The sequence below is a fragment of the Neopelma chrysocephalum genome, unplaced genomic scaffold, assembly GCF_003984885.1.
Source record: "Neopelma chrysocephalum unplaced genomic scaffold, ASM398488v2 Primary Assembly neopelma1_286, whole genome shotgun sequence".
Lineage (NCBI taxonomy): Eukaryota > Metazoa > Chordata > Aves > Passeriformes > Pipridae > Neopelma > Neopelma chrysocephalum.
The window spans coordinates 332961-359217 of NW_020897948.1; the positions used below are offsets into that span (position 1 = coordinate 332961).

At 53.5% G+C, this 26257-nt stretch overlaps 3 protein-coding genes across 10 annotated transcripts in view; 1 reads left to right on the forward strand and 2 right to left on the reverse strand.

Annotated features, from left to right (window-relative positions):
• PHF20 (PHD finger protein 20) overlaps positions 1-2894 on the forward strand; it is a 64440-nt gene extending 61546 nt beyond the window's left edge. For all 6 annotated transcript variants that reach the window (XM_027704640.1, XM_027704641.1, XM_027704642.1 and 3 more), the window contains one exon: positions 162-2894. In XM_027704640.1, coding sequence (XP_027560441.1) covers positions 162-304 — 143 coding nt within the window. In that variant the 3' untranslated portion in view covers positions 305-2894. The remainder of the gene's footprint in view (positions 1-161) is intronic.
• A 3385-nt stretch (positions 2895-6279) lies between these two features.
• On the reverse strand, positions 6280-8939 carry SLA2 (Src like adaptor 2). The gene is made up of 7 exons (XM_027704718.1): positions 8852-8939; positions 8653-8803; positions 8432-8518; positions 8144-8247; positions 7451-7600; positions 7181-7295; positions 6280-7082 (listed from the first exon to the last, which is right to left on the reverse strand). Exons 1-7 carry the CDS (start codon positions 8937-8939, stop codon positions 6935-6937), a joined length of 843 nt encoding a protein of 280 aa, XP_027560519.1. The 3' UTR covers positions 6280-6934.
• Positions 8940-12805: 3866 nt separating this feature from the next.
• The window catches only part of NDRG3 (NDRG family member 3), a 43300-nt gene continuing 29848 nt past the window's right edge, over positions 12806-26257 (reverse strand). Inside the window, exons 4-17 of one of the 3 annotated variants that reach the window (XM_027704706.1) lie at positions 25008-25113; positions 24220-24340; positions 23750-23812; positions 23363-23423; positions 21642-21728; positions 21034-21090; positions 19779-19882; positions 19332-19397; positions 18849-18900; positions 17503-17550; positions 16805-16840; positions 16663-16714; positions 14840-14878; positions 12806-14339 (exon numbers count right to left, since the gene is read on the reverse strand). In XM_027704706.1, the coding sequence (XP_027560507.1) occupies positions 14161-14339; positions 14840-14878; positions 16663-16714; positions 16805-16840; positions 17503-17550; positions 18849-18900; positions 19332-19397; positions 19779-19882; positions 21034-21090; positions 21642-21728; positions 23363-23423; positions 23750-23812; positions 24220-24340; positions 25008-25113 (1071 nt within the window). In that variant the 3' untranslated portion in view covers positions 12806-14160. Of the gene's footprint in view, positions 14340-14839; positions 14879-16662; positions 16841-17502; positions 17551-18848; positions 18901-19331; positions 19398-19778; positions 19883-21033; positions 21091-21641; positions 21729-23362; positions 23424-23749; positions 23813-24219; positions 24341-25007; positions 25114-26257 lie in introns of all 3 variants that reach the window. The other 2 variants (XM_027704705.1, XM_027704707.1) reach the window with 2 other exon arrangements.

Genomic DNA, 26257 nt, shown 5'->3' on the forward strand with positions numbered 1-26257 from the left:
GTGAGGGGCCTGTTTTTCTGATTTCTCAAATAACCAAATGTGAAAAACATTGCCCACTGCTTTCTTGAGATTCACAAAAGATTAAAGAACTCCTGTTTTGTGACTTCAGATGAGCTGTTTGCTGAGAACTGCAGTAGTGACAGTTGTGGTTTTCTTTGCAGTTTTGGAGAGTTGGCTGGATTACACAGGAGAGCTGGAACCCCCCGAACCCCTGGCTCGACTGCCCCAGCTCAAACACTGTATAAAGCAGCTGATAACGGACCTGGGCAAAGTGCAGCAGATCGCCCTGTGCTGCTCCACGTGAGGCTGGGCAGGGGCACTGCCACTGGGCACGAAGCTGGAGCAGCTCTGGATCTGGACATCACCTTGGCATGCTGGTTGCATGGGATGCAGATTGACTTCAGGGACTTGTGAAGAAGCGTTGTTCAAAGAACAGCTAAAAGGTTATTTTGGGTTTATTAGGCAATTACAACACTGTGGGAGAGGCCATACCCTTGTCTCCAGAGGTTGAATGTCGGTTGATAAATTATACTTAAATTTTCACTCCTTAAAAGTTGCTCACTGAAACGGTAGACACGTTCATCATTAAATTGACTGAAAATTGTGCCACTGAAGAACAGAGTTCCAAGAGCCAAAAATGTTTGGTTGACAGAGGTTGTAAATAACTTTGCATAGTTTAAGTGACTCGTGTCATGTTTTATTCCTTCTGGTTTATGCATACTAGCACTCAGTATTTAATCATTAGGAAATGTTATAACAGTTTCAGACTTAGTAAGTATGAATGTCCAGCTCTTAACTATAAAGTGTTATGTGGAGGTTTGCAAGTAACGGTGGTCTGACCCCCACTTCTGTTACAGTAAATAATGTAGCAGGAGGTCACAGGTGGATTGCACTTATTTTCAGAATAAATGATTGTTTTCCATATTTATCCTGTCACTGTCACATGACTTGGTACTGGGGAAGCCCATGAACGTGGTGTTTATGTGCATTCTTGAGCTCTTTGATGCGGCCATCCTGTGCCTCCTGCAGCAGGACTGTGCCGGGAAAGGCCCGGAGCCGCGCTCCCAGGTCACTCTGCAGCATGGTCTGTCATGGATGTGATGTATTTTCTACCCATTTGTTAATAATTGCCATTCCAGTTATATTTGGAAATGTAGACTTTTTGCAATACTCTGGACGTGTTTGTTGTAAAGACTCGCTATGAATGTGTGGTTTGGGGAATCAGTTTATTTTATATTGGTGTAAATAAAGCCTCAAGATCTATGCATGAGGTGCTGTCCTTGCAGGCAGCGAGTGGGTTATTATCTTAGATGGTCTGTGTTCACAAAGTCCCTTTTTATACCTTAAGTTTTAATTTTCTGGTTTGTACTTTGTGAGAGCAAGGTGACAATGCTGCTGATGTTCAGTCACGTTATACAGAGTCTTTGGAAAGTCGTGAGTATTTGAGAAGTTCAAAGTATTTCGGCTGCAAATCACCGCTCCTGAAATAATGGCTGTGACTTTAGTTTTCCTTCCCAAACGTTGCTGAGTTCAGTTTCCTGTGGAACAGAGTAAGCTGGTTTTGCAGTGAGAGGGTGTCCTTAAAAAGCTGGATTTGTTACCTTGATTTTATTGTGTGCAATGGTACTACCAAAGGGTAACATTCAGGCACAGTTTTAATGGAAAGGCCCATGCCTGTACAAATCATTAATTTGGGATTATAGATCTGTAATGTGTGTATTCTGCAAAGAATAATGTAAACTTGAAATATCCAATATTGTTGTAGGAGTTACAGTATCTACACAGTGAATATTTTATTTCCTTCAGAAAACAAAATAATTAGGCTGCTCTAGGTAGTAACTAAGGCTTTTGTGCCAAGATTCAGTTCAGGGAATAATTTGTCTCAGTTTTATAGTACTAGTTGATATATAGTGAATACAACACATGTACAGCAGAAAAATAAACTTACTTTTCTGTAGCACAGTTGGAATAAAGCTTACATGGTATTTAAGGATCACTTGGCTCTCTGAGGATGAGACCAGTGCTTACACCGTGGCTCGTTCCTGTCAGACCCCTGAGCTCACGTGTAGCTCTAGAGCAGGTTGCAGTGACCAGACCAGCAGAGCAGCATCCGAGCAGCCCCCAGCCAGGAGGGAATGTGTGGGGTGGGTTTGGGGTGGGATGGAGCAGACAGGAGCTGCCTGGGTGCCGGCTCTGATCAGCACTCCTGCCACCCTTGCAGGACACAGCTCAGCTGTGCTCCCAGGCCCTGGCAGGCTTCTTGCTCCAGGGGGGAACAACTTCTCAAGCAATGGCTTCTGTGTGCTCACTGTATGTTTTTACTTGTCAGTTAATTTTTGCTCAGGGCAGTACTGGAGGTTTGGAGGAAACGGTGGTTCCCATGGGTAGATCACGTGGCAGATCCTGGAGACTTGTTTCCCTTCAGTAGTGCTGGGGAAGCCCTTACAGATAAAGACTGAAAATATTTATTTAAAATAGAGTAGCACTTCTCCTGATCAGGAAAGATTCTTCATTTGTGCTCTGCCTGGATTCGTTTCTGTCCCTGTTTTTGCAAGTTTCCACATTGTTGTTATTAACCTGAACCAACTGTTCAGGCTGACAGGTCACTTTTTTGTTTCTTTAAATCACTGGTAAGTGAATGCAACGTGGAGCCTTGATGAACTGAGCAAACATTGCACTGTGGGTACCTATGCGTGTTTGTCTTTGTTGATGCACTATTAGAACCGAGGGGCTGTACATAGAATTTTGCTTTGGAGCAATATTTGCAAAACTTGAAAACTTCTGTATCTTGGTGTTTGGAATAAATAAATAGGCTTTTGTTGGATAAGTCTTAGTAAAGTCTTTGTTTCAATTAATGATTGCTCAATAAAATAACTTTGGACTTCTTTGCTTGACATCACATTGAAATGCAGGTATCGTAGTTTGTCAGGTATATAGATCTTAACTGTTCCTGAAGTCTGGAAATTATTGTTTTCTGGACTTTTGTCATATAAATCTGGAAATAGGCAGACTGTTATGTATTGGGTTTTGTTCAGTATTGTTTAATGAGGAGCTTGTATATTTTATTCCCAAATCCTAATATATGTAATGGATTAGTACCCAATATGTGTGATCTGACCCTCGTCTTTGTTCCATTTGGATGAGCAGCCTGGTGGGGCAGAGGCAGCGCAGGACTAGGGATGGGCTGAAGGAAGGAGCTCCATGCATTTAAACAATCCATACAGAGAAAACACGTGGGCAGGGGAAGGGGAGGAAGCTGGTGAGTGCTGGAGGAGCAGCGTACCTGGCACAGGCTGCCTGGAGGCAGGGCAGGCATTGCTGTGCCTTCAGGTGCATTATTGGTTCTGTCTCTTCCCCTCTGTTTCCCAAGCAGGAGAGCAAGTGGATTCCCTGCTCCTAACAAACTTTCCTTTCTAATTTCTTTCTCAAAAAAAAGCCACTATTGTAATACTGGATTTTAAGGCTGGAGGGCACATGGTTGCTGGAGCCTGGTTTGTGAGCCACTGGTGGCAGATCCCGCTGTGTCTCATGGCTCGGGCAGGTCTTTGCTGATCACTTACATGTCAAAATTGGGGTTTGAAGTTGCGGTCTGAATTTGACATAATTCAATGGTACGTGTGCCATGGCTTGCTGTGTTTTGGGAAAAGTGTGCCCTGGGATTTATTTCCTTGCCTGATCTGAAGGCTCCTGCAGATGCAGACTCTGACAGCAGAGGCAGCTGCTCAGTCAGCTGTCAGCCTGCCTGTGGGCAGAGTCACCTTGAAGCTGCTCAGCCGAAGGGATCAGACACAGCCATGTTACTGTTCTCACTGTTAATTGCCCAGAACAGGATCTGTGATTGCAGGATCTGGTGTTGATGATGGTGCAGCCCATGGCTGGTGTTGGTGCTCGTTGTGCTGGCAGTGCAGCAGCCCCGCTGGCCCTGGTGCCGCATCTGGCTGCAGGAGCGCTCGTGCCCGGGGCTGCCTCTGCTTCCTCGGTGGAGTTCTTGAGCACTGCAGGCCCCTGCAGTGGTTCAGCAGTGTGTGCTTAATCCTTCAGGGTGCACAGCAGCTCTTGTGAAGTGAAGGAACTAGGTACAGCTCTTGTTCTGGGTAAAACCTGCTGCAGGTACCCAGAACAAGGTCCTGTTCAAACAGACACGGTAACAGTAAATACCACATTTTCTTTCCTGGTAGAACACGGATGCAGACAGAAAAACTGAGAGCAAACCAGGTAAAATGGGATTCATCCTGTCCTGCTGTGGCATGTTGCTGCTGGTGGTATTTGTGTGCTGTCAGGGTGTTTGGACAGGAGGGGCTGGATAGGGCCATGGATCCTTGGAATGCTCCACACTTGGGCCTGAGGCCGTGCATGGCCCCGTTTCCCAGGGGGGGGGGGGGATGTGAGCTGCATTGGGCTCAGGAGTAGGAGCTGTGTGTACCTCCTGCGCTTTCAGACTGGTGGCTTTAAGTCCTAGAGCTTGAGTATGGACATGGCAAAGGACACTAGGGAGGGACCTGCTCCTAAAGGGGTGGTTTCTGTGCCCTCTTGAGTCTATTGGGGTGAGGGTTGGCTGGATGCTGCCCTGAGCCTGGGCTCCAGGCACAGCTGTGTCCTTTGCACAGAGGCTCAGAGCTGATGGAGACACTGCCTGCTTTGCAGCTCCTCTTAATCCCTTCAGAAGTCTTTTTGATCCCAGCAAATGCTGGGCAGGTGCTCCAGGGAAAGATGCTCAGTTTGGTTTGAGGGGGATGAGGGGCAGTGCATAGTCTTGTCTGGCTGGGTCGCACATCTGGGTGTCAGTAGGTACTTGTCACTTCAGAGGGAGCTGGTGACAGGGCTCTGGGCCAAAGTGGCCACAGCTCACAATCCCCTCAGGAGAGAAGCTGGGGAAGAAGCTGGGAATCCCCTGGGGAGAAGCTGGGAAGCTCCTCTCCCTGTGAGGGTCCTGGGCACTCAGAACACCGCCAGGGAGGACCTGCTGGCTCTCCAGGGCTCCTGCCCTGGGGCTGTGGAGGCAGCTGTGGCTCCTCCCCTGCCCTGGCACTGGTGGGTCTTGTCAGGGCTTGTTGAGTCCCTTCAGAGCCCTCGGTGTCCCTGTCCTGCACTGCCCGGGATGGGAGCCCTGTAGCCCCCCCTCCTGCTCTGCCCTCCCTGGCTGGGTGAGCGCTGCTGCTCCTGGGAGCTGTTGGACCCACTCTGTGCTTCTGTCACCTGCTGAAACCTGCCTTGTACCCACGGGGTTCAAAGGCTGCGGCGTTCAGCCCTGGGAGGCAGGAATGGGGCTGGGGCATTTCCCAGCAGGAGTGGCATGTGCCCAGAACAAGGAACTCTCAGGATGGGGAAGGTGGAGGTCTCAGAGGCTGCTGGTGATGGGACAGGATTTGAACAGCCTTTCCAACAACATCTGTCCCATATTACCTGGCTCCAGGTTAAAAATAACAGGAGCAGCAGCCTCTTGATTGTGGCAGTAGGACCACCCATGTGTGTAAATGCATCCAACAACCTGGTGCATGGTGGAGGAAGGAGACCAAGACCCTCCTCCCTTCACACAACGTGGGTCAATGGCAAAAGTAAAGGATGCAAAAACCCTCTGAGTTGCATCAGGGGCCCCAAGGGTGACAGCAGGAGCAAGGCCAAGGCTGAGGGGCAAACCCCAATTTCTGTCCTGTGCTGAAGCCACCTGGGCTGAAGGTTGGGGCTGAGCAGGTCTGTAAAGCTCTAGGCAGAGAAGGAAATGAGAAAGTGATGGTGGGTTGCAAGAGTGAGCTCATCAGACAGGAACAGGAGCAGGGGATTGGAGCATGTCCAAGCCTGGGAGGGGGGGTCCTGCTGCACTGGCCTTGGGGTGGAGAGGGGGAAGGAAGAGAGAGGGGGATGGTGCCGAGCAGTGAACCCTGTGGCTGCAGAGGAACTCCTGCTTTGCTGATAAGGGCCTGTTGAAAGTGGAGGCTCTGGAGTGTGGCTGCTCTGAGGTGTTTCTGCTGCTGCCCAGGCCCCTCAGCCCCATGGGGTAGCTGAGATCAGGGTTGTACATGAGGGTTGTTTGCATTCTGCTTTTCTGAATCTACTCCTGGCACAGACCTATTTCTTCCCCCATCATTCCTAGAACAGCAGTTGTGACATTAAATTACACTTTTAAACCTCTTAGGTTCATAAATTTGCCCGAAGAGAGGGCCAGCCCTGACCTGTGGCTGCTCACCCCAGCTGGGGGCAGGAGCAAAGCCCCCAGGCTGTGGTGGTGAAATGACCCCAGGGGCAGGTAACAAAGTGTTCACCAACTCTCAGCTGTGAAGGAGATGCCTTTTAATTGAGACACTACAGATGATTATTGCTGCATGTCCAGCAGGATCCTGTTTTATGGAACTTACAGTCCATCTGTTAAAAGGTTTAAAAATCAGCTGCTTTGAGCACAGTCAGAGTTTCCCCCCTGGCTTCTGGTCCCAGCAAGCAGATCAGTGAGTTGGGGGGGGTGAGACTATGAGGGTCTGTGGCTGCTGCTCACAGGCCCTTCCTGCACAGGCACCTACACCCAAAAATGTTTGAGCATGAACTTGGGGGGGTCTGAGGGGGTTGGGCTGTTTTTCCACCTGGGCCAGGATTTAGCCTGTTGGGCATTTACATCCTCTCTCTGTTGCCGTGGCAGCACAGATCCCAGGAGCATCCTGTGGGGTGCAGGCAGGGCTCCTTCTCTCTGCAGCCTCTGCTGCCTCCTCCTCCTCCCAGGGGCTCTGGGTGCTCAAACATCCCATCCCAAAGTGCCCAGCTGGGGGAGGATGGGCCTCGGGCACCCCCTTCCTCCGGCACTGGTGCCTGGCCCCACCTTGGCGTGGGCTGTCGCGGGCCCCCAGCTTCCCCAGCACCGAGGAGCTGGGGATTGTGGCTGAAAGCAGGTGAAGGCTGAGCTGGGGATGGGTGTCCAGCACAGGCTGTGGCCAGCCGGGGCCTGTCCTCAGCTGTTCTTTGCCTCTTTCCCTGCGGGGTCTGGCTCAGGGTTGTCGGTCTCTGAGAGGAGCAGGTAGGAGCTGATGGCTTCCCGCAGGCCCAGGCTGAAGGGAGAGTCCTCCGGGGGGGCTGCGTTCTCCGAGAGCAGGAGGGAGCTGCTCGGGGCAGAGGGGGCAGTCAGCAGGCAGCCCCAGAGCCCGCGGGTCTGGCAGGGCTGTGGGAGCCCCAGCTCCTGCCCTGGATGTCCCCTCACCTGTCGATCTTGTCCCAGTGCAGCGACGGTTTCTTGACGACGGGCGGTGTTGGAGCCCTCATGCCGTCTGTGGAGCAGGGCTGTCTGAGGGGGCAGCACAGCCCCGAGCTCAACTCTGGGCACGGAGCCAACAGCATCAGCAGCGGCAGCCCCCCAACCCCGGGGCACCTGGGCAGGTGGGGCGGGCACCTTCTCCCCCTCCCTCCCTCCGGGGCACAGGGCATCTCCCCACACACACGGCTCGGGGTGCAGGGGCTGATGGGGCATTACCAGAGTAGTGGTCCACGAGGCTGTGCAGGCTGGGGAAGGTGAGCCCGGGGGAGATGTAGATCCAGCCGTTCTCCAGCCGGTGGATGCGGTAGTGAGTCACCGAGGCCCAGGCAGCGCGTTCCCCGCGGCGCAGCGACAGTGAGTAGCAGCCTGGAGGGCGCGGGGCCGAGGGCTCGTGGCTGGGCTGCCCTGGGCGCCCTCCCCATCCCACCGCCCTGTCTGGGCTCTCCTACCCCCTGCGGGGGCTCTGCCGTCACACTGCTGGTGTCACCCTTCTCATGGAGCTTTGCATCCCTGTGCCAGCCCCCTGCCATGAGGACCTCCAAACCAACCCGGAGGAGGGGGGAGGGCTGGGATATCAGATGTCCTTGGTGCCTCTTGCACCACAGCACCCGGCAGGGTCTCCTCACAGGGTCCCCTTGGTGTGGCGGGGCCCCGTTTCATTTTGTGGGCTGATCTTTATCACTTCCCTCTGTAACCCAAAGCTGTAGGAAGCTGATGGTGGTTTGTTCTTTTGAGGCCCCGTGGCAGGGGCTCAGCACAAAGCGGGAGAGCAGCAACACCGAGGAGCAGCCCGTGGGGAGGGCAGGGCCATTGCCAGCGGGTGTGAGCGAGGGTTCCCTCCCCCTGCCCCTTGCCAACCCACGGGGGAGAACTGGGAGGGGAACAGGAGCAGGGCCCGAGGGCTCTCACCTCGCCTGGTCTGGCTCTCCCGTATCAGGAACGACCCGCTGTGGTTGCCTGGACGGAGCAGCAGCTCCTCCGCCTTCTGCCGACTGACGCCCTCGTACAGCCACCTGTGCGGGCAGGGACCCCAGGGCACAGCTCGGGGTGCAGCAGCACTTGTGCTGGGGACACTCCAGCAGGCCGGGCCACCTCCCCCAGACCCAGCACTGGGGTTTGGCCTTGGGGCTGCCCACGTTCTGCGGTGGGGCCCTGTCCCCGGGACCCTCCCTGGGGCAGACCTTTCCCAGCATTTACCCGTGCCTGATCTTGGCCACACAGCTGCTGGGGACGTGGCACTCCTTGCCAGACACCTCGGACACCACCAGCCACCACTCGCCGTCCCTGCGGGGAAGAGGGATGGCCTCTCCTGAGGGGCTGGGGCTGCAGGGTGTGGGAGGAGACCCGCAGGGTGGATGCCACCAGTGTGGCTCCACGGGCTGGACGCTGGTCAGCTCTCACTTGGTGCGGGGACTTACTCGGAGAGGATGCGGAGCTGCTCCCCCATCCTCAGCACAGCGGCCACCCCCGCGCCGGAGGGGAAGTCACAGAGGGCCAGGGCCTGGAAACCGCTGGGAGCTGCAGGGAAGGTGAGAGGGCTCAGAGTTTCCCCGGCAGCGCCAGCCCCGGCTGGGGCGGGAGGACCTGGCAGGAGGTGGGTGTTGGCCCAGCACTTACCTGCCTGGGCCGGCAGCGGGGGCTGCGTGGTGTCAGCAGGTGCTGATGGGACGCTGAGCGGCTTCTCCCGGCCAGGCAGATTCCCCATCCCTGGGGTTCAGCCCCTGGGCTGCTCTGTCTGGGAGGGATGGAGGGCCTCAGGCTCATGGGTCACATCCCCCGCCCTGTGTCCTGGGCAGGGCATTTCCTTTGGGATGATGCCAACACGGTCCAGGGCAGGGCTTTGGGCTGGGGCTGAGCCTGGCCGGCAGCTCCCAAGGGAGCCCTTCGAGGAAACCACCATCCCACCACCACCACAGAGGATGGGATGTCTGGGGACTGCCCAGGATGGGACATCTGCAGCCTCATGGGGGACAGCCCCTGGCCAGGCTCACTCTCTGCATGCTGCCATCCCACCCCAGCCCCCTGTCCCCCAGGGGCTGGGGCACCTCTCCCAATGCCCCAAGCTGCTGGTCCCCATGGGGATTCAGGGGCTGTGGAAAACACCTGTTCCAGTTCCTTGACCATGGAGAGGTGCAGTTGGAGCTGTGTGTGACCCAGACCCATCCCAGGCTGAGCTCCCCTCCTTCCCTGCCCTGGCTGTTCCTGCCCTAGCAAGAGGTGAACTGCACTTACCTGCCTTCCGCTGCTGTTACCATCATTTGGGTGCTGTCAGGCCCGAGCAGCCATGGGCCAGCTCAGCTCTCCCTCCATGGTGAAGCCTCAGGACACCAGGGTGCACGGGGACCCTCTGGCACAGTGGGTGGCAATCGCTGCCCTTGCCAGACCCCTTGGTCCACCCTCACCCGCTCCAGGGCTGTCGGGTCCCAGTGCTGGGGCTGCTCCCGGCGGTGCTGCCGTGAGGGCTCTGAGGTGCTGCGGCTGCGGTTGCTGCTTCCTGTGACGTGCACACACCAGACCGGGTTTCTCCTTTTCACTCAGTCCCAGGTCGCTCAGCTGAGCTCCCTTGGGCCCTTGGTGTGGGCACCAGACCCAGGAAAATCCCTGTGGGCACTCGAGGCACTGGGCATTGCATGGGATTTGTGGGTGGGCAAGTGGGAGGGATGGGCAGCACATGAGAGCAGAAGCAGAGCTGACACCAGGAATCGTAGGCTAAGCTGGACATGCACCATCCCCAGGGTGGGCTTAGTGAAGGGGGGGATGTCCCAGGGTGTCTCCTCACCTGCAGCAGCACCAGGGCCAGGTGCTGCCCTCAGTGGGTGAGTGGTGCTGGATGTGCTGGGCCGGGGGTGGTGGGGATGCTCCTGGGCACGCACAGGTACCTTGCCAGACAGCACTGCCCCAGAGCCAGCACTGCCCTACAACCAGCACTGCCCACTGTGCCCACCCCAGGCTGGGTTACGGGTGGGAGCAGCCTCAGCTCTGTCCCATCCCCACCCTCAGCCCATCCAGGCCCAGCAGCTGCTGCTGGTGTGGGACCATTCATTGCCCAGACTGTGTGTGTGGACCATCCACCTTCCAAAGCACACACTGCTTGGCTCAGCCAGCACCACCTCTGCTGCCCCCACGCCCCCCACCTGTTCCCCTCCTGCCCCCCCCCCCCGAGGTCAGGACTCTCTGATGCACACAAACATCCACCCCCCAGTCCTGCCCTGAGGAAGGTCCTTGGGATTTGCTCTCAGCAGCTCCTGAGCTCATGGCCCAGCTCTGCACTGAGGACTGTGTGTCCCCCCAGCCATTTCCTGCCGTGTCCCCGCTGTGGGAACAGACACTCGGCAGCCTCCTGCCACAGCTGCACGTCCTGCTACTGTTTGTGCTGAAACTTGAAAGTTTCTGGTCAGCTGTAACTGCCTTGACAGTGTGAAATGCACTCGGGTTCAACAGGGCTCCTGGGCCTTGTGCCGCTCTTGGGGCTCAGGACCCTCCCCCAATTCTGCCCTGAGCTCAGGCAGTGCTGTTTTGCAAGAGATTGATTATGTTTGGGAGGAGATTCAATTGCTCTTGGAACTGGTGGTGCAGCACCACTTGGCTTCTTTTGGATGTGAGGGACAACCCTTGGTGTGCCATGACCTGCCCTCCCCGACTCCAAGCCCTGCTCTGGGCTCAGGGCTGGAAAATAAAATAGAGCCCCAAGTTCCCCTCCCCAGCCTGAAGTGGGTAAAGTGGCTTTCTGGCAGCACGTGGATTTCTGGGTCAGCACAGCCTCCCCAGCAGCTGAGGCCCTGCAGCCCCCACGCAGAAACCTCAACCCATGGCTGCAAGTCACACTTTTCCATCAGTGACCCAGAGCTCTGCTCAGCCAGACTCACCCTGTGCTGCCGAAGGAGACACTTAACAGCACAGAAATTTGGCATCTTGGGCTGGACACGCCACTGAATGAACTTGCCCCAAGGTTTTAAGCAATTGGGAATTCAGTGCTAAGGGAATGGGAGCATGGCGAAGTGCTGGATCCCTCTGCCTGTCCTTCCCTGGCTGAGCCCCCTCCACTGGGCATCCCAGCTCCCAACAGCAGAAAGAGATCAGGGAAGCACTCCACCATTTTATAGGGACTTACTCCAACCTCCCTGCTGCCCCTCGAGGGGTGGGAATGCCCATCCGTGCCCTGCATCCAGCGGCATCCAGCTCACACCCCAGCAGCCAGGTGGGTTCAGGACCCCAGCCCAGGAGAGGCCGTCTTGAGCTTAAGCTCTTTGCCTGGATTTAGTTGGTGTTGTTCATGCTGCCCAAAGAAACACTATCCTTTACTAAACTAATTTCTCACCTTGTATTTTGCTTTGATTTTTTTTGTCTTTTTAACAGGAAAAGCACTTGCTTATATAAAACCAAGTTTACTTTTTCCTAGTTATTCTTGGGTAATAAAATCTATGGCAACCATCCCTACAGATCTTGCCTTGCTTCTGCCCGTGAGCCACCATGGCAACAGCACTCCCTGCTAAATCACTCCTCTTCCAAACTGCTAAAATCTCATCTCTGTATTAAGCCGGGCTCCTAGTCCAGGAGCAGCCTGGAGCTTGGTGCTCTCCTGCTCCACATCATCAGGAACAGCACTCACCAAGCTTGCACCTGCCCCTGCTGCAGGATCATTTCCTCTGACTCATTTCCCTGTCATTTAAATATTGTGTTTCCTTTTTTTTGGGCTGTATTTCCATACAGGAACTGGAGACAGGACAGTTCCTGGGTGCAGCCCACTGGCATTAGATCCTGGTGCTGCACCTACACTGGCTCCTCTCCCGGTGCTTTGCATCCAGCACCTGCATCCAGAGGTGCTGAACTTCCCGCTGTGCCTGGGGCCAGGTCTCCTCCATGGTCTCCTGTCTCCTGTAGATTCAAATGCCTGTTTGTGCTCATCCCTTTGTACTGCCACTACTCATTCACTGACACAACTGGCCAGGGTTTCCCATTTCTCAGCTGTCATTCAGTGAGCACTTCAGAAGAACACTTTGCCTCACTCCTGCAATGACCTCCCCCAAAGGTCTCACAGACAGTCCAGGCAGGATCCCACCTCACAGCACGACAGTGAGACTGGGACTAACTCGTGCCCAGCACTGTAACCCTGCTCCAGCCCCAGTGGGCTCTCCATGGATTATGGTGACACCCGACAGCAGGGCAGATGTGCCAACAGACACCCTGCTGCCACCCAAACTGCCCTCTGCCCTCTCGTGTCACGGCAGTGGCCTTGTCACAGGTTTGCAGGTTAACTCTGCTCCAGGGAGGGCAGGGGGCTCTGGGCACTGCCTGTCGGGAGGTGGTTCTTGCCTGTGTTGCAGCAAACCTGTTGTTTTGTCTCCATTCTGGATGTTTCTAGTCGCATTTTGGTAGAGGCCAGCTCTCTCCAGCGCCCTTGGACAGCCTCTGCCAGGGGCCACTGAGCCACCAAACACATTGTCCCAGTGCAGAGGTGCCCAGTCCTCTCCCTGCCATGAGGAAGAGTTTGCCTCTTGCTGCAGGAGACACCCAGACTGGCAAACCCAGAGGGGTGCAGGTTGCCAAGAGAAACACCAGGAGCACACAGGGTAACAATGAAACTCAGTTAGTTATAGCTTTATTCAATAACTGGTACAAAGTTCCCCTCAGGCAGAGCCTCCCGGTCCCATTCCCTACCTGAAATGGAGCAGAATGTGAGCGTGACCCTGGGAGGAGCTGGCTCCCAGAGGGTCAGGGCTGCTTAGCAGTGAGGAAAGGATGTTTTGCTCATCCATCAAGACCTGCAGCAGCCTGACCACTCGTCCCTTTTCTCCCATTAACACCAGACCCTGGCATGCAGCAGGTATCTGCTGTCCACCCTTGGTGACCCGGCCAGGTGTAAAAAGGCAGCAAAATTGTGAATCTCACAAAGACAGTAACTGGTACCTGCATAGAGTGTTCACTGCTCACCCTTCTGACCTGACTCACAGGAATGTGTCATTGCTGGCTGTCACTTACATTCCTGCCCTCAGGTAACTGCACCCTGTGCAGACCCTGCCTGGGCAGCAGCAGTGGGAGGCAGAGCTGGCAGTGCAGGAGATTTTGGGATCTTCACCTGGCAAGGGGCACTGCTTCCCATTTCACAACCTGCTCAAGGTTAAAGATTCACCTGGGCCAGGGTAGAACAGTGATGACATGTCACTGCATCCTGCCCTTCTGCCGGGTCAGAGAGGGTTGTGGAGGTGGTCTGGGAGCCAGGGCTGCTGGAGTTTAATCCCTTGTACTTGGTTAATAGTGCACCTTGTTAGTGGAAGTTTACTGGTAAATTATTTGCTCTTTCAGGAGGCTCAGGTAAGAAATCACTCTGCTCCTTCTTAACACACACACAGATGAGATCAAGACAGCATTCCTGACCATTTGTTTTTCTCATGGCTGCCTGGCATGTGGGAACACACAGACCTTCCAGTGGGCTCTGTGCCCCAGGCACAGCTCCATACAGAGCACTGCCTGCTCCAACACCTGGAGTGCCACATCCTCGTGGTCTTGCTTTCCCACGTCCCACCGATGCCGTACCAACTGCACCACAAGGGTCCTTTAGCAGAAGCACAACTAGAAAGCAATTCTAAACCTCACAAAGCCACAGAAATTATATTTAAATGAAGAGGGGAGACAACGGCTGTCATCTGGATTGATACACAGCACAGACAGGAGGTGGCATCAGCATGTACAGTAACAGGACTTACTAAGACCGCGGAATGTCGACGAGTTTTAAAGAGGCTCTGATGCCAGGGGAATACAGAAAGGATCAAAGTAATGCCAAGTACAGACTACCAAGGAGGTGGCTGCTCGGATGGGCATGCACAGGTTAGAGAGAACAGTTAATGCCATGTTGGACAAAATGCTAGATTCTGAGTGGGTTCAGTGGGGCAAGTGGAGCTGTCTAAATCCAGAAGAGGGGCTCCTGCCTAACAGGATACTTCCATGGTTTGAGGTGCAACCTGGAGGTCAATTCCTTCTGGGGTTCCAACACTTCCTTCCCCGTGGGTGCTGGCGTGGGAGCGGCTGCGGCTGCTCTCTCCGGAGCCCACGCTGGACGAGGAGTGGCTGCGGGAGCGCATCAGCCGGGTCATGCTGGCGGCCGGCACTGCAAGAGAGAGCACGGGCACTCAGACCAGGAGCAGCTCCTGGAGCCAGACCACAGTCACTGGGGCGTGTCACTGGGTAAGCACAGAAAGAGCTGTACCCTTCGTGAGGAAGAAAACTCACTCTTCACCGCCAAAATTAAGTCTTTGCACGTCTAAAGCAAGATGTTTAAGGCCCAATTTCAAAAGGTCCAAGGTGAGCCAATGCCAGCAGTGTAACTGATCATTTGCAAGTGCAGTCACGGCCAGTGTCTGTGCAAACCAAGGCAGCTGTGGCACGGGTGACCTTTTGAAAGTCAGTCTCGTCACTCCAGAAAACCACGGGGCTGAAGTCATGCAACAATCAACAAAATACAAATGAAAGGTGGAAACCCATGGCACACACACGGTACAACGACCAGCCCACCCACAGCAGGACATGCTGAGACAGAGCAAAGCACCCGGAGAACAGTTCCACCCAGCACACAGAGCGGGGCCGAGGCGGACGCACGGTTGGAGGTACCTGACTCAGTGCTTAGGTGGCTGAGCTGCACATAAGGGACTGGAAACAACATGAGACAAGGAGAGGGATGAATACAGGAAAGAGCCAATTAGTTGAGGCGTGTGAGTAGTGGCTGCACTGCTCCTGGGACCCCCAGACACCTTTCCTTCCGCTCCCCACTCACACGCTGTGCTGAAAGCTCCCAGGATTTGTGAGAACAGCTGCCAATGACCCCCTCAGGGAGACACCAAGCTCACCCAAAAACCCATCAGGGCAGATGTCTGCAAAGCCTTTAGCTGAAAATCACAATGCACCTGATGACATTAACTCCCCACTGCACAATGCACACCCCACACCTGCTCAACAGAGATGTTGTTTCCCTGTGTAACTCCAGATACGGGACAGATACCTGTGTCTTTGGGATGACAGAATCACATTCCTGCTAAAAAGCCTCCTGCAGGGCGTTACCTTCCACCTGCAGTGTCAGCACAGGAAGGTCCAGCTGCTTCAGCCAACGTAGAGCAGGCACAGCTGTTGGAGAACTGGCTTCTGCATTTTGAGCAGTGCCCAGCTGTGATTTGCTTCTCCCTTGTTCTCCCCAAGAGAGCCGGCCTTGCTGACCATGCTCTCCAGTTGGGAAAACTATTCTGGGATGAGCCACTACTTCTGGAAGAAGGAAATTGCCCCCGTCCTTCCTCATAGCTGCACATCCTCTTGACAAGAGAGCTGACCCCCAAAGTGATGCTGAAGTCCTTCTGATGACAGCACTTGAGACTTTGCTAACACCAGGAACACAAGAGACATGAATGTTGAAACGCTCTCAGGTTGTGAGGCTGAGGGATCCTTCTCACACAGCATTTTGCTCTGCAGGATCAGGTGCCTCTGGCCAGCCTTGGAGAACATCCCTGTCCTACACTGTTCCTAACTCTGAGGAAAAGCACAGAACCTTCTGCTGAGCCCTGACCATGATGTGGCAAAGAACTGCTGGCTGTGTGGAGACCATTGTGGGTGGCACAGCTGCCACGGTGGCCATGCTGAGCAGTCAGCCAGTCACACAAACCAGCTCCTTCCTTAACTCCAGCTTTTGAAGCTTCATCATCCACAGAAGGGAGCTCCTGGCCCCAGCAGGTGAGATAGGGCTGCTGCAGTGCACGGAGAAGCCCTTCTCCTGACATCCCCCAGTGGCAAAGCCCTTCTCAGAGGTAAAGAAGCCCTTCTCCTCCAGTCTCCCAGGAGCACCAAGGGAGAGAGCTGAGCAGCTGTTAGCCTGACACACTCAGGTGACAGTGACTTCTGCCCCCAAGCACAGGGAGGAAGCCAGAGGGCAGGGCATGCACTGGCTCAAAGCACAGCTCTCTCTGGGCTCCCTGGGTGTCTCAGAAGTCACCCAGCTCCCTGTTCAGCCATTAGAGGATTCGTTCCGGGGTATTGCTTATCCCTGGTGAGAGTCTGAGAGAAACAGGAACATTTGAGGAGAAAGGGAAGAGCCCTCATGTCCCTGTCCCAGCTGTGGGGCTGCACCCTCCTTCCCCCTAGAGAAGGTTTGCAGAGAAGAGTTGCTGTTCTTGGGAACACACTTTTCTGGACTGGCACAAAGACAGACTTACAAGGTTTTACCAACACCAGCAACCAAAAAGGAGTCACCAACACATGTCAGGGAACAACACTGGTTTGCTAAGGCTTGTCAGCACACTAGTTGATTTTCCAGCATGGATGAATCTCCTGGCAACCACACTAGATCAGGGGTAGGGACACAGATGCCAGTGGCCTTGGATGGACCAGAAAGGCTGAGTTCCCTTCATGACAACCCTGCTCCAAACCACAAAACTATGTTTGCCACTTACTGTAGCCCATTCCCTGCACAAAGTACTTGAAGGCTTCAGTCAGCTTGCCGGGCTGTGGAAACAGAGAGGGCAGCTTTAGTGCAAGCAGAACAAAGGGCTCTGTTCCACCCAAGTGCCCTGGGAGAGCCGTGGTGTGTCTCACCTGAACCACCTGGGGCAAACCCCCGCAGTCAGCCATCTGCAAGAGGAAACAAAAGGCAGGTTGAGCTCTCCTTCCCACCCCAGGAGGACAACCCCACACCAGCCCTGCCCACCCGCCAGGGCTGAGAGCACCAGCCTGGTGCTTCTGTCACCTCACCTCTACTGTGGCTTCTGTCACCTCACCTCTACAGCTGGAGCAAGGCTGGGTGACACACCTTTTGGGACCTGCTGCTGAGGGAACCCTACACCTTGGAGGCCGTGCTACCAAGCGATCTCAGGCCACTCTGTAGAAGGCCAGCAGTGACCCTCCACCGCTACTGCTCCCCCGGCCACTCTGCCCAAACCTGCCACTTTGCACTGCCATGCAGCATCTCTGCACACTGCGGGGCCACGGGGGAGGGGGGAAGGACTGGAAAAGGGAATTTGTTGCTGCAGAGCACAGGGTGGAGGCAGGGCACCTCTGCCAACTCTCAGCAGGTCTCCCCTGCAGGTTAAGCTGGCTGTAAAGCAGGGATTCGGGAACCCCCTGACAAACTCTTCCCTCCCAGCTCTGGCTCCACAGAGGAGAGAACACACTCTAAATGACTGTCTACAAACTTCTTAAAGCCAAATGCATGGAAGGCAAAAACCTAAGTGGAGCTGGGCTCGGCACAACCAGTGTCTTTGTGCAGGCCAGAATAATTCTGGAGTGGCACTCGCCTTCAGAAGGGTTGTTTTGGTTGGATCAAGACGTGAATTGCATTCCACCTAGAATAAAAGGAGAGAGGGACATGGTATCACACAGAAACCTTGAAGAGTCAGATGTAAAATGCAGGGCAGCTGCACCAGAGGCAGTGGCTGTCTTCAGCAATGGGAGTTTCTGTGAGCAAGAAAGCAGAGATCCTGTAGGAAGAGAACAATTAATAAAAGATCCAGGGAGGAATGCCAGGTATTCCATCCAAGGGATCTTGTGATGACAGATGTGACTTCAAGTGAAATCACCCCCTGCTTTTGCAATGCACCATGAAACCCTGGAGCACCTTCTGGGCTCTGACAGCAAGGGAGGGAAGGAGACTTCTGTGCAGTGCAGCATAAGGGATATCACTCAGTCCCCTGGCCAGAGAAGGAGGCCATGGCCTCTGTAAGGCTGTTGCAAAGAGGGAATAGGTGGGGGGCCTATAGGGAAAGCAACCTCAGCAGGGGAGGTTATTGTGGGCCGGGGACCTGGGCAGCCAGACAGTCATGCCAAGATGCAGAAGACCTTACCCTGTACCCATGCTGTGGCCAGGAAGCAATGGGAATCCTCAGGAATAGTATCCTAGCAAAGTCAAAACTTGCAGACTTTGTTTCAGACTTCCAGATCAAACAGAGTGATGAAAAGGCAATAGGCCATAGCCAGAAAATGCCCTCCCTGCACGTCTCCTAGGTCCAAGCTACTGCTTTAATAGAGTTCTACACTCTTCCATGGTTTTAGACAACTGCTTTTGTGCACAACCCCCTGGTCTCCCCACGATCACCGGCTGCCAGGGAGGAGCAATGTCCACCACAACCCCACTGCACTGTGCCATGCCCCATTTACAGCTGTGCTGGGAGGGCAGCGGGTTATGGGTGTCTGTAGAGGACAACAGGAAGGAGATGCTCCTAAGTGCTGCCTTCCCGATGAGGCAGTGCTTTAACAGAGCTCTGTGGGACTCCACACCACAGGAATTGGAGTCACACTGGATATTTTTAATCCCCTGGTAGCCTCAGTGTAACAGCAAGAGAACAGCAATCCACGACTCAAACTGAACTGCAGGCAAAGGACACGTGGTCCAGAACAGGGTCCTTTGCATCACGTGTCGAGTACGGTGCTCATTCAGATCCTGCCATCCTCACCTCGGAGCTGCTCCCAGGGCCATTGAGTTTCCTGAGCCTCAGCTCTCCCATGAGTAGCTGAGGGACTAGAAAAGAGCCTGGGACAAAGAGCCACTGTCTGTGACTGATTCTGGGCAAGGTGAAAGCACCACAGGGTTGCTCAGTGAGTTGTGGGTTAATGTCACGAGAGGAAAGCGTCCATGGGTACGTACCACTGCTTCCACGGCAGGAGAGTTGTCACCAACGACGAGCAAGGCAGGGCACCTGGTCAAAAACCAAAACAGATGTGTTACAGTGCATCAAAGGGATTCCTGAGAAGGTTGAGTTCTGTGAACCAACAGACTCATGAAAAGTTAACAAAAAAAGGCTCCTCAGAACTCCTGCCTGCCAGCACATCTCGGCATTTTGTTGCACCAAAACATTCTCCAGGGCTTGCACACACATCCATACTGTCCCCTCTGCACACACCACCTGCCACTGCTGCTGCTCACATGTGCTCTGACCCTGCCTTCTGGAGAATCTCAGGGTGTTCTTAATGGGCACCTCTGTGCCCCACTGCAGATGACAGTCCTGCACCGCAGCCCAGGACTGTCCCAGACAGTCCAGTGCTTGGGCTTGGTGGGGTTCTTGCTGAGAAAGCAACAGCATCTTTTCTGCTGTCAGTAACTGAGACAGGCTGATCCAGAGCAACTTACTTGAGTGTTTTTGCAGTGGTTTCATTGACACCAACAACCGGTCTCTCAATTTCCAGGTCTTTACGACTGAAAGATAAAACATAACAGTTCTCCATCAAATCTGCAGAGGAAACTGGTTATCATGGGAGCACACAAAATCCAACCATGAGTGCAACAGGTTATCGCTCCCTGTGTCATGCCATGAGCAAGAGCCCCAGCAGTCATCCCCAGGAAATAGGATCCACACTCTCCTGGCATTGCTGTGTGCCCAGAGATGATCTACTGAGGTGTCACAGGGTCTTGTGGGCAGACACGAGGGCTGGGCTTGGCTCAGGATAACAGCTGAAGACTAGGCTTAGGACAAAGGTTCCCCTGACATAATATCCAGTAGGATAATACATATGGCAGCACATCTGCTGAGCAGGGAAGCTATGGGAGCAGTCTGTCAGGCAAAAAGGTATCCTGTACCTGTTGTATGAGGTGAGGAACAGCTGAAGGTTATCTTGGTTAATGTCCTGTGCGATATGAAGCCTGTATGTTTGGATCAAATCTAGATTTGCCTGCAGTTCCTCCTGTACAAAAAGCAGAAGAATTGAAAGACAGGAAAAAATATTTTTCAAAAGTAAAGAAACAATAGTCATAAAAATACTGAAGCATTAAAGTGCCTCATTGCCTGTGAGTAGTGAGACAGAGGGCAGCAACTCCAGAGTGCATCAGTACCCAGGAGACAGGAGGGGTATGTGACGTGCCTGGCACCTGCCATGCTTTGGTAATGTGACTACACTTTTACAACTGGCAGCACCCAACTGCTGCAAGAGTAGAGGTATCCTGAGATGGGGTAAGTTAACTCCCAAGCCTTGGTAATGTTTACACAGATGCAAATCACTCTGGGTTAGGAAGGTCTTCCGCTGATGCTTAATGTTAAAGAAGCAAAGCTTTATAAGCAGGCAACAAGACTGGGACCAAAGGAAAGTTCAATTCCAACACCCAGTTCTAAGAAGAAACTGCATTCCTAGAGAGACAGAGACAGAGAGCAGGGAATGCAAGGAATTCACATACAGTGAAGGGGCCCAACAGCAGGAAGAGAACAGCATGTGCCCTGAGCAGGAGGAAGGTGTGCCAGAGAAGGAAGCATTTCTTCCAGGGTTGATGTATTGCAGGAGGGCTCCAGATCAGGAACTGATTTGCTGTGTGTCATATACAGTGTGCACGAGGCACAGGCCCTGCCATTGCCCAGTGGGAGGGATACAGCTCATTGCTGTATCCAAAGTATTCAGGAGGGGCTGGTTTACCTCTCCTGAAGCTGAAGGGGAAGACGAAGAGCAGAATGCAGCAGGTCAACATCTGGACACATACAAGATACCACTGTCAGATCCAGCTGATCTGTGCTCTACTCAAAACTCCAAAGGCTTCCATGCTGGCTATAGAGAACTGGCTGCCACTTGTTTCTGCAGGCAGTGGCCAGGGTTCTGCCACTAGTTCTGCCACTAGTGTGTGGGACACTACTTCCTTAGCATGCCCAGAGACAGTCAGGGCAGGGGTGAGGATGTGTGTGCTCCCCGCAGCATGCAAACCCCAGTGGGAGCCTGACACACAGAGAAGATGGTACTACCTGTGGCAACCCTTAGCTGATGGACCAGAGCTATTTGGGAGCAGCTACATACAGAAGTTAGAGCTCCGTGTACAGTTGCATGGGCAACATTAACACCTGCTGGGTACTTACATGGCCAAAATGATGCGCCAAGACAATATCCACTATGTTGGTTGTCCAGCCTGAAAACTGAAGAGTGACTGTGAATGAGGAGGAGGGAGAGTAACTGGGATATACAGTTTCATTACACATTCCAAAGCAACTCCTCTGAGTAAAGAAAATAACAAAGAAACTATTCAAATGATAGAAGATACAAATGCCTGAAGTTTTGGATGGGCATGCAAAGCTTCAAAGAAACATGTGCACACACAACATAGCTCTCCAGAAACCTGGAACCTTAAATAACTGCAAGAGGCCAGAATAATTAAGAAATCCATTCAATCTCAGTCAAATGAATCCTGCAAGCAAGACTACTAAATCTGAGGAAAGCTGAGTGCTTTAGAGCCACTCACGTCCAAGCAGTTTATCTGCATCTCTCATTCACATATGATCACACCCACCCCTGCTCCTATGGCAGAGGCCACACTACACCCAGACTGAGAATGCAGCAGGGACAGAAACGAGATTTTACAGTTCTTGCCAGAAATGGACAAATTCCTATATTCTGTCCTTTTTTCTTACTCTACACACTGCTCATTAAGTGCTGCGGAGAGCAGATGTGTGGGGAAGCAGAATCTCACCTTGGATGCTGCCCAGTCAATCCATCCCTTTGCACATGGATCAACATTAATAAGAACGAGTCCCTCCACCAGGTCGGGGTGGCTGAGCTGTGGGGAGAGAGCACAGGCACACTCAGAAGGATTCAGCCCACATGGGGAAAAATGGCTGGTGCAGCAGCTGGAAAGCTTCTTGCAAAAGGTGTAGGACAGTGAAATGCAGACAAAGTGAGGAGCTCCTCTGGGCCGGGCAGCCATCGGCTCCCAGCCAGACTGGACTCGATTCGGCCATGGCACGGAGGGACCGAGTGCTCCACAGCCCTGCAGCCCCAGCAGGCCTTGGCAGTGCCTCCTGGGGACCCTGGGCAGCTGCAGGTCCTGCTGAGGCCCTGTGTGTCACAGGGCTGGGAGCAGTGACGCTCTCTGCTCCAATCCAGCACAACCGTGAAGAACCTGGACAAGCTCCTGTGCCCGGAGAGCAACTCCTTCCACTCCTCAGGAAAGAGGCAGTCCCCAGTGGAGATGGGGCAAATGGCAAAGAAGCTGGTGCTGAGGCTCCCAAGTCCCTGCAGCCTGGGCAGAGGCCTGGCAAGCATGAGCTGTTCCATAGACAGCACCCCTGCTGCCCCCAGCCTGCAAACACCCCTTCCCCTGCTCCATCCTGGCCCCCCAAAACCCTGCAGTGTAACTCAGGCTGTGTGTGGGGGAAACTTGGTACACAGCACTTATGACAACTGCTTGCAAACACAAATGCAGCAATCTAATGCAACCAGCCACCTCTGAGCTCTGGGCTCACTCCAAGGCTGAAATTCTATGGCAGCTCTCCTGCTCCATTGTACAGATTGGTGAAGCAGAAGGAAACACCTCTGTGCTCAGCAGGAAACTGCCTACAGCCCAGGAAGCATGGCAAGGGCTTTGTGGCACTTCACTGTGCTGAGCACAAAGGCTGATTTGCACGAGCTCCTCTTTTGCAGGGCTGAAAACTACACAAGATACAGAAAGCAAGGAACAGCCAAACACCAGTGCCTCACACTGCCCCAGGCTCAACCCTGACTGGAGGGAATGGGAAGCAGAGAACTTTGTGTAGGAGGGGCAGCTGCCCAGCACAGGGGCTTTAAGGAACAATAATGGCCTAAATAATTGACAAGTCTCTGCACTCAACAACCTAAAGCAAATTTTACTGAAAACGTCAGATTTCAGTAATGGGGTTTTTTTAACACTATCTCTGAAAGACTCAGGCAAATTCCTGGGCTGTTAAACGATGCCCACTGATTTCACATAAACACTGCACTAGAGAGAGATGTGTAAGCAGCTACTAAGATAAAGGCAGCACACTTTTATCTAAGGGTGGAGTACAAAATCTGCTTCCTTCCAGTGACAAAGCACATTCCTCATCAGCACTGGTTTGCAGCACATCACATCAATTCTTTGGTGTCACAAATGCTGGACACAACACACAGTAATGCAGCCAGTCTCTGTGAACACTCAAGGCTGGCTATTCCTAGCAGTCAGAATGGGCTCTGATGACTCAAAAGCATCACATTGCAGTCTTTCCACACCTGGCATAGTTTCAGAGTAACTTTGACTGCTCCAACATAACCATCTGGCCGGAGGTAGCTCTCCCAGGGCTCCCTGCAGCCCTGCTGTAATTACTAACTGCTACTTTGCCCGTGCCCCACACACTGCCTGTTTGATCAGTGAGGACCACAGCTCTCAGGAGTCACAAGCAATGAAGAGATACTTACTGCACACCTGCTGAGGACATAAGCACCAGCTCCCAGGCCAATCCCAATGAAGCTTTTCAGGCTGAAATACAGGTATTTCACAGTCAACAAGACTAACTTAGCTCAGCTGAAGCATCCCTAGTAGCAAAGCCTTTCCCCTCTCTGCATCCAGCTGTGCGCTTATGGCTGGTTTTCAAAACGACCCAGCAATGATGCAGCAGCCTTAAATTGCCTCAGGCAGCAGACAGTGTTCCCAGCACAGAACTAGACAGGGGCACACTGCTTGGGAGATGCTCAGGCCTCTTGGGACACCTCAGTGAGCACTTCAGACGTGGCAAGCAGAGGCACAGGTACGTGCTGGAATGGCTGTCTCCAGCTGGCTCACCCCTTTTCCCTTCAGAGACTTACTTCAGGTGCGTCAGAACAGCAGGTAACATTTCAGCCAGTTCATCCATACTGGGATACTGGTACCTGAAAACCAAGAGAGCATCTCCAAATACAGCTCGACAGAAATTACCTTCCAGTTCTACCAACTGTGTGGATCCCATCCCTCAGAACAAGACTAACAGAGCTGTGATCTTTTGGGCAGTCAGATTTCTGTGGCAGGATGGACAGATGAAATGCAGGCTCGACTGCAGTGTGCTGGGCTCATGCTCAAGTCAGACAGCTGGTACCAGACTCACCACTAGTGAGGGCTTTACCCATGTCTCAGTAATTAGAAAGTTTCCTGACTGCCCCTTGGGAAGCCTCCTCATCTTGCCATTTCCTCTGCTCCTGAGAGCTGCCCCCACTACACTCAGCCTGGCAGTCCCAGCTGGCACAAACAGGGTGCCACTTCAGTACAGACTGAACAGCACAGGTCTCTGCAGAGCTCTTACCCAGACGGGAACGGGGGGGCTCCTTCCTGCTGGCCTGGTGCATCCACGTGGCACACAGCAAAATGCTGGGTAATCTCTTGCATGTCTTCGAAGTTAAAGAATGCGTTAAAACAGGATTTGTCTGCAACAACAACAAAACAAAATGAGACATTTCCTGAAGTTCTATTGCAATCCACCCTCCAAACACACGGCACACACCTGCAGGAGCTCAAGCCCCCCCAGGCCCACGGGGCAGAGGGTGCTGGATGGTGTGTGCTGCTGTGCCTGAAAACTGCAACATAGCAGCAAACCCCAGCAAAGGAACTGCCACGACTGCAGGGCAGACAAACAGCCCAGCCTGTGTGCCCCAGAACCTTGTTCCTGGTACTCACAGTACCAGGAGGAGCACCCGTGTGAACATAACAGCACGTGCTGGGTGGGAAGACATGTCAAAAGAGAACTGAGCCTGCTAGAACATTACACTACTTCTGCAGCCTTGTAGAAGGGACTTGCTCACCTGCCCAGCACCCAGGGAAAGGAGGCCCTATCACACAGTGCAACAAGTCAGCCAGAGCATTATAGTGTGTTGGGTGGACCTATTTCCACCCTTCCACCTTGGCCCTACCTCTCAAGGGCTGTTGGAATGGACAGGGCATGCCACACGCTCTCTCTCCCTCTCTCTCCTGCAGACCTTTATCTTTTCACCCTGGAATGACCTCAGCTCCAGGTCAGGCCTGCTGCTCCCCACACTTAAAAGCAAATACCACAAACAATCACTTTTTCAGGGTCCTGGGAATGCAAGGGCTTACGGTTGAGGCCAATGTCATGGTATGTGAGGATGACAGGTCTGTTCCCCTTGGGTGTGCCCCGCATGGTGACATGAACCACTCCAAAAGCTGTCTCAATGTCATGTTCCTGCAGAGAGAGAAGAAGGAGCCTCAGTGTTATGTGTGCTGCCTGCACCACAGGGAAACCTAACTGAAGGCCAGCAGCAAGGGCCTCATCCCCACTTCAGCACTGCTCTCCTACCCACAGTACAGCTTTTGCAATCACAGAGCGGTTTGGGTTGGAAGGGACCTTAAACACCATCTCATTCCACCTCCTGGCCAAATGCAGGGACACCTTCCACTAAATCAGGCTGCTCCAAGACCTTTCCAACCTGGCCAATCCACAACCCTGCCAAATCTCTCTGTCCAATTCCTCTGTACAACCACTGCCCAAAGCAGGTTGCTTTTGCTGAGATGTGTGAAGGGTCCGGGCCTGCATCTTCCCATGACCAAGATCTCATTTCAGTGGCTTTCAGTGATGTTGCTGCACTGCAGCAGAAGCTGGGTGTCACATGTGCAGCTGTGTCTAGGGGCTCAGGGCATCACGAATGCAGCTCCACTTCCACAGCCAAGCCTTCGTTCCCCAGCTGGTGAACCTCTCTCCAACACGCCAGCTTACAAGTCTCTTGCCAGTGCACCCCCAACCCACCCCCTTGGCATCATCCTGTCCATGGGCAGGCTGATGGGAGGGGACATAGCAATGCCCAAGAGGCTGGCAGCCTCTGGGGACCATGTACCAGGGTGTTTGGGAAACAGCACAACACAGAGCAGGCAAATGGGACAGCAAAGGGACCCAGGCTCTGCAGATCCCATCACTGCCTGCCTGTGAGGTTGCTCCCATCCACATAGGAGTGAGTGGCAGCTTTTCCTTTCAACAGCAGTAAAAATGAAAGATCCAGACCCACACATATGTGTTCTCCCAGGCTGCCTGTCTACTGCAGCCCCACGTTGGCCATTTGGCCAAGACCCCTCAGCTCTTGCCCATGCTGCTGCATTAGTGTCTGCTGACCTGTACCCCAGGGAAGGCTGAGAACTGTACCTCGGCCAAACGCTTTTTTCCATTATACCAGGTTTGGTAATGTGACACTGAATCACCTCCAGTGCCTCTGGCAGCTGGCACCAGTATGGAAGGTTATGCTGGTTTCCAGCTGGGTATCAGTGGAGCAGTTTCACAACCTGTTTCATGATTAATTGCCAGCCAAACCATGTGTCTTTTCCCAAATATCAAGAGC

Bases quoted from the DNA above. Each gene is read 5' to 3' on its own strand.
- SLA2 (XM_027704718.1), bottom strand. From the start codon at position 8,939: ATGGGGAATCTGCCTGGCCGGGAGAAGCCGCTCAGCGTCCCATCAGCA. The intron at 8,248-8,431 runs GTAAATGCTGGG...CTGCCCGCACAG, and splicing joins GTGGCCAAGATCAGGCACGG to GTGGCTGTACGAGGGCGTCA. The intron at 7,601-8,143 runs GTGAGAGCCCTC...CGCGCCCTCCAG, and splicing joins GGAGAGCCAGACCAGGCGAG to GCTGCTACTCACTGTCGCTG.